Source organism: Belonocnema kinseyi, chromosome 4 (genome assembly GCF_010883055.1).
Source record: "Belonocnema kinseyi isolate 2016_QV_RU_SX_M_011 chromosome 4, B_treatae_v1, whole genome shotgun sequence".
Classification (NCBI taxonomy): domain Eukaryota; kingdom Metazoa; phylum Arthropoda; class Insecta; order Hymenoptera; family Cynipidae; genus Belonocnema; species Belonocnema kinseyi.
Window position 1 is genome coordinate 105,258,095 of NC_046660.1, and position 6,927 is coordinate 105,265,021.

Sequence of the window (6,927 nt, forward strand, 5' to 3'; positions counted from 1 at the left end):
AATGGCCGATAAAAAAAAATACGTGTCTCTTATTTTTCGATGTATTACAACATATTGCAGTTTCATCAAAATCGGTGAGGGACACCTGGGATAGTTTCCTTGAGTTCCCTACAACATTTTTACATTCTCAGTCCTGAGAATGTAATGTAATCGTCCAAATTGTTGATCTCTGTTTTTTACGGATCTTTACGTTTCGGCACTCACAGAATCCGAATATCATAAAATTTCATCGGTGTCTGTCTGTATGTATGTCTGTATGTCTGTATGTATGGTTACCTGAATGTTGTAGCCCCGCTAACTTTTGAAGGACTTGTCCAATCGAGTCCGCATTTGATACATTTTTGAAGGTACCCAAAATGAAGGCTAAGTGCGTTAATCAGATATTTCGAACCAAAATTAAAAAATTGGGAGCATTTTCAAAATTTTTAAATTCAAAAAATTTTGGTCAAAGTTTCTTATAGATGGGTGAAGGACTTGCAAATTATGTGAATAAAAATTTTTTATTTTAATAAAAATTAGAAAAGTTATATACTTTTCAAAAATTTGAAAACTTTGAAAAAATATAAAACTTATTTTTTTCATAGATTCAAAAATCTCATTCCAAATTTTCACTAGATAACAAATATATTTCAAAACTATTCTAGTCGAATTTTTTGATTAGCCCAAAATTTAAAAAAATAGAGCCTGTATAACTTAACTGTTAAGCGCGAAGAGCGATTATCGCAATGGGAATGTAATCGTCAAGGCCGTAGGTACTGTGAGAACCTTCTTTAATGACAAATTAAAAACAAAGTGTTCAGCTTAACTTAAGAAAACGGAAAATGATTAAACAACCACATCACGGCCCTATTAGGATTAGGAAAAATAAAATGTGAACATTATTTTGCAATATCAGAATAAGTAGTACCAGGCAAAGGTACACGCAAAAAATTGTAATAGATATTTGATATAATAGTTTTTAACACAGAATGTAGAAAATTTCGCATTGTCGTCTGTGGACAAATGTGGAGGGTAATGCAAAGACCGAGCGCGGAGCGCGAGATAAGCGAGAACCAACAGTTGCGCGCCTTAGGCGCGCTCGAACTAGTGAGCATTCCCTGATACTTATTATCCGATTGAGGTTTGAAATACAGCCAATAATTTATTCCACCTTGCGGTCATGGCCTCCACAAAGTGGTGGCTCGTCTAGATGCAATCAGAGGGCCCGGGACCGAGTGGGACCCGTGGCTCACCAGCTACTTTTTACAATATGAATCTTTAACATAATAATCAGTTTAAAAACATGCAAAATTTACGTTTATTATTGTAAAAAAAAGTATGGGAGGGAGGGGCCCGCAAAATGTTGCGGCAAGGAGGTCCTTGTCGTAATGGGGGGGGGGGCATGCTTGCACCTAGGAAGTAAATCTCAACTTCAAAATAAAATAACGGATGTATAGTTTCTTTGGTATCAGTTTTATTCAAAGAGGTTCTCTAAATTGTAAAGAATTATTGTCAAAATATTAGAATTTCAGCATACCATGTAAGTTAGAAGAGGAGGTTGACTCCTCATCGTATAGTAAACTCTTCCACCATTTGCCATAAATCCGTATTGGTCGACGAACTGTATGAAGTTTTCGATCATTCCTCGCGCAGTTAATTTCATGTCGCACAGCAAGAGACCTTTGATAATCCAATAACTGTCCCAGTAATAGTATTCTAGTTGAAAATTTAATTAATTTTTATTGATTTATATTGAATATTATTAATTATTTGCCCAGGAATTTTTCTATTTAATCTATAAATCACCGAACCTTGAAAGCGGCCTCCAGGAAATACGATTCCATTGTCGACCGGAATTAAACTATGTCTGGTTGGATGATCTAGCACTTCTGATTTTATTTTTCTAGCTAACGTCTTCCAAATTGCATTTAATTGTTTTGCAAAGTCTTTAAACTGTGGATCTTGTATTCGACTTAAAATAGACGGATTTTCTACATAGTCGGAAGGAATCCACTCTTCAAATTCATCTTCTTGGACGAAAGTTGAATTCACGAAATCTTTTATTTCTTGCTCAGTTGGCATATTATTAGTTTTTTGCATAAACTCGCCAAATCTAAACATAAAATTATTAGTTATTGAAAAAATCTAGGAGTAATTATGTAGGAGTCGTTCATATATTACGTAACGCTTTTTTGAACAATTTTTTAACCTTCCCACACCTATTGTGACGTTATCGTAACAATAGACAATTAACATCCCCCTCAGTGTTACGTAAATTTCAGTAAATACAGGGTGATAACTTTATAACCAATATGCTATATGCACAGTTTTCGATGAGAGTAATAATATAAAATCATATTTTAGTAAAAATCATTTTTGTTCAAGTTGGAATTTTTTGAAATATAATCGAAATATTACATTTTTTAATTAGGGTAATTTTGCATTTTATAATTATTATGAAGTGGTCGAAGCACTTGGTAAAAAAAACGTTTAGCGATAAAAAAATAGTGGTGGCCTTCTTCCATTCAAACAGAACTACTTATATATCATTAATACTTAATAAAAATGTAAATGAGTATCCTCTTAACTAAGTACAAACAGAACATAATTTTTTCTGGTACTTTAAAACATTTTAACGCGATCAAAAATAATTTCTTTTAAATATAATTATACATGCAAAATATTTTATTTTTCTAACAATACTTTTCAATTTTCCAAACATTAAAAACTTCAAAATTTAAGTAATTAAATTCAGAATAAATCAAAATTTTAATTCTTCTTCAACGTCTATCATTCAACTTTAACTAGGAAGTTCTTGAAATTAAAATAAAAACAAGAATAAAGCAAAAAGGGTAACACACCTCAAAAACATATTTCAAAAAATAATTTTTTTCCTCCTCCCTACCCTCTTATATTATTTGTCTATTTTTTAAAAATTACTAAGTGTTTAAAATGTTACATTACATCAATCGTTCCCTTTTTCCCATCGTAAAATGACCATAACAGCTCCTCTTGAAGCCCCCCCCCCTAAAAAAAGCATATATTAATAAATGGACGGCCCCCTAGATTCTTAAATTACTTTCTTGGTTTTTGAATTATTTATTGCCGTCTCAAAAAAATAAAGATTTATAGACTATATAACTAATTTAAATGGAGTATTTCATGAAAATTGGAGACTTTACAGGACGGGAAATTTTCAACTTACTTTTGCAGCGTTATTTCTGGGTCATTCAGTTGAACTAGATCGACGAACGTCTTACTGTCTTTGAACATGTTTGAAAGTTGAACAGTCTTCAATAATTTTCCGGTGCAGTAGATTTCGCTGAAATGATAAATAAACGAAAATTCAATCCCAATATAATAAGGACATCTATTATTTAGAACTATTATTCAGAACGAAATTACGAATAAAAACTATTGTAAATCATCTTCCATTTTTTATTTTATCTGTTTAAAAACATTTTTTGGAAAAATTCAAAACAAATGGTAGTTTACTAAGAAATTTGTTTGTCTTCAATTGTGAAAACCGTGTCTTTAGCATAACTTTCTTCATTTAACTGAAAATGACTATAAAATGAAGAATATCATTTTAATTTGATAAAAGAAAGGTATTATTAGAGCAAATCGCCATTTCTTTGAATGAAAGAAATTTTTTTTCTGAAAGTCAATAAACAATTTTCTTTGAATGAGAGTCAATGAACAGTTTTCTTTCATTCAAAGATAATTTCTTTAAATTTGCATTATATTTTTTTTTTGCTTAACCAAACAGTTTACCTTAAAAAAGTATTATTATTTCTATCTGATAGTTAAATTTTTTGATATCTCCGCATAATCGGCCGGTGAACCACGCACAGTGTTAAAATTTTTTCTTTTGACAAAATGAAAAATCTCGCGATTGAAAAATGATAGAGACACGAACCCAACGGCATTTTAAAGCTTGTGTCATTTATAACAGAGGAAAAATAGTGCAGTTAATGCATATGAAAATTTTGACCTTCATAACGAAGGTCAAAGATCAAAATTTAAAAAAGTGGTTTTTTGCTGTTTTGACACCTTTAGCCATATATTTTTTCAAAACCAAGTATGTTTTCTGATAGCTCTCCTCACAAGGAATAAAAATATGTATTTCAAAATTTTTTCATCAAGCTACGACTGAGAAAAAAACGATCAAACCATCATACTTATCAACTACAATTTACATTAACAATTCCGCTGGTTTTCGATAAAGTAAGTGTTTGAATCCGACCAACTAAATACATATTTTCAAGATTTTTTCTTCGCTAAACGCGAATGCTGAGTTTCAAAGGCCTAACTGTCTTTATAAAATTAAAAAAATTATGTAAACTTTTGTTAATTTTTGAAATTCTACATAACACTTTGAATTTTTTTTATATCGAAGTTTTGTATTGTTAAGGGATTTTTAATTTTATAAAGACAGTGGTGGGTTTTCGTATAATTCAAAACAAAAACTTAACATTCAGCGAAGAAAAATAGACGAATATATGTATTTAGTTGGTCGGATTCAAACACCTACTTTATCGAAAACCAATGGAATTGTTGATATAAATTGTAGTTGATAAGTATGATGGTTTGATCGTTTTTTTTCTCAGTCGTAGCTTGATGAAAAAAAATTTTGAAATACATCGTGAGGAGAGCTATTAGGAAAACATAGTTATGAAGGTCAAAATTTTCATATGTTTGAACTGTACTATTTTTCTTCTGTTATAAATGACACAAGCTTTAAAATGCTGTTGTGTTCGTGTCTCTATCATTTTTCGATCTCGAGATTTTTCATTTTGCCAAAAAAAAAGAAAATTTAAACACAGTGCCACGTCTTGATGTAACACGTGTTTGTGATACTTTCTGGTGCTGACAACCTTTTCCTGTATCGCAATGACGAATTCTTCCGTCTCTGGATACAGAACACTTTTTCTTAGCCAAATATTGGATGCCTCACTATCCACTTCATTTTTATCTAACATGTTGGGGTGCTCACCATGGATGGCTTTCTGTCTCAATTGTATTTCTAATTCCTCCATGGTTTCTGCCCTGATATTCTAGGCCCCATCTGAGTACAAATTCAAGGGCGTGTAGTCCAGATCCGCTTTACAGATGGTGCTGTAAAGCGCAACATATTTTTTGCTATTGAAATAGACTCGCAACCGTATAACTTGTGATTCACATCGTTTTTCGACATATATAATGCCCTTACCCCCTACATGTCGTAGTAAAACTACCCTTTCAATTGCTGAATTTTTGTGATGCATTCGGTGCTTCGTCATTTCTACGCAGACGATTTTGTTTAACTTTTTAAGGTCTGCGTTAGGCCATTTGATGAGCCCAAAGGAGTGCGTGAGGACAGGGATGGCATATGTATTGATTGTCCCGATTTTGTTTGCCGAGTTGAGAAAACACTTCATAATCAATCTGAGTCTCGAAGTGAAGACAGTCGTTAGGCTTGTTTTAAATATCGTTTGCTGAATACCGTTCGATTCAAGAATACAGAGATATTTATATGATTCGTCTGCAGCCATTGCCTCCATGTCATTTTCGAACTCGTTCTCCTCTGATTAAATGCACTGTTCTACATTTATCAAGTCCGAGCTCCATGTGAATATCATTGGAAAACTGCTTTGTGATATTGATCACTTGCTGCAGTTTCTGGGCTGAACTAGCGTGAAACTTCAGATCATCCATGTAAAAAAGATGGGTTACTTGATGACCATGCTCATTATCATGAATTCTGAACCCATGAGACATGCTGTTTAGTGTTTTGCTTCAAGGATTCAACGCTAAACAGAACTATAGTGCGCTGAATGAGTCTCCTTGAAATATACCCGTCATAAAGCGGATTGATCTAGTTATCCTTGGTTGTCCATGATCAAAATACTTTTTATTATTATTATTTTTTTTTTAACTCTTACTCCGTTTCACTCGGTTATACATCATGGCCACGGACTATGTTAAGTGACTGTTGAGATTTGAATGGTATAAGTTAAATTAATACGATGCTTGAAACCTCCTGCGATGATGTTGTAGGTATACAATTACGAGCGGCCGCGAGAGTTGGAGGTGACAACAGTCACATTATTATTATTATTATTATTATTATTATTATGAAATGTTCTAACATGTTTAAGATGGTTACTGCCCAACATGTCGAAGGCACGTTTGGTTATTGTTGGATTTTATTTGATTATTTTGCACGGGGCTCTCCCCGTATATATCATCAGTCACGGACGAATATTATTATTATTCAGGAACTTATGATTATTATATTTATTATTGAAAACAAATTACCAATATGTGTCCCATGCCCATGTGTACTGACAAAAATCTGGCTATGTAATTAAAACTTCGGTACAAACAGTTCTTTATTCAGATCTCGCCACTTATAACTAAACAATCTGACTGTTCCTACCGAAATGTTGATACAAGTAGCCATGGTTACTTTTGTATTCCTAGTATCTAAAAAGTTTGTCTCATATAAAGTTCGTAAAGAATTTTGTTTGAAAATTTCAAAAAACAGTATTTGCTGTTCATGAAAAGCAACGAAATTTTCTTCAATAGTTGAATCGATCCGTGTAGAAAACGTGTACAAATAAATCATAGGCCAAGTAAAGAAACTCGAAAACTGTTGATTCCCAGAAAACAAGTTTGACCGCGCCTATTGCGCGCGACTGTAGATTCACGCGCTTCGCGCGAATCTACATCGCGCAACGCGCTCTGTCTTCGTATATTCGTCACACTTGTGCCTACCTTGTGTCTAACCTCAGTGATCCAGACTTAGTAATTGAATTTGCTACCACATCGTGTTCTACATCGCAGTTGTAATGCCCTATTGCTTCATCTCCTAATAATTCACTAAAAGAGTCTTTAAAGGCGGCTAGGGTGGATTTTGTCGAATTACAACGACATTCCCGAGAAATTTCGATTATTGAGGGTTGG

The 6,927-nt window shown here is 33.0% G+C and overlaps 1 protein-coding gene across 1 annotated transcript in view; it reads right to left on the reverse strand.

Annotated features, from left to right (window-relative positions):
• Positions 1 to 6,927, reverse strand: part of LOC117171039 (trehalase-like) — a 115,223-nt gene that overhangs the window by 63,087 nt on the left and 45,209 nt on the right. The window contains exons 2-4 of the mRNA XM_033358084.1: positions 3,185 to 3,301; positions 1,791 to 2,092; positions 1,517 to 1,695 (exon numbers count right to left, since the gene is read on the reverse strand). Coding sequence (XP_033213975.1) covers positions 1,517 to 1,695; positions 1,791 to 2,092; positions 3,185 to 3,301 — 598 coding nt within the window. The remainder of the gene's footprint in view (positions 1 to 1,516; positions 1,696 to 1,790; positions 2,093 to 3,184; positions 3,302 to 6,927) is intronic.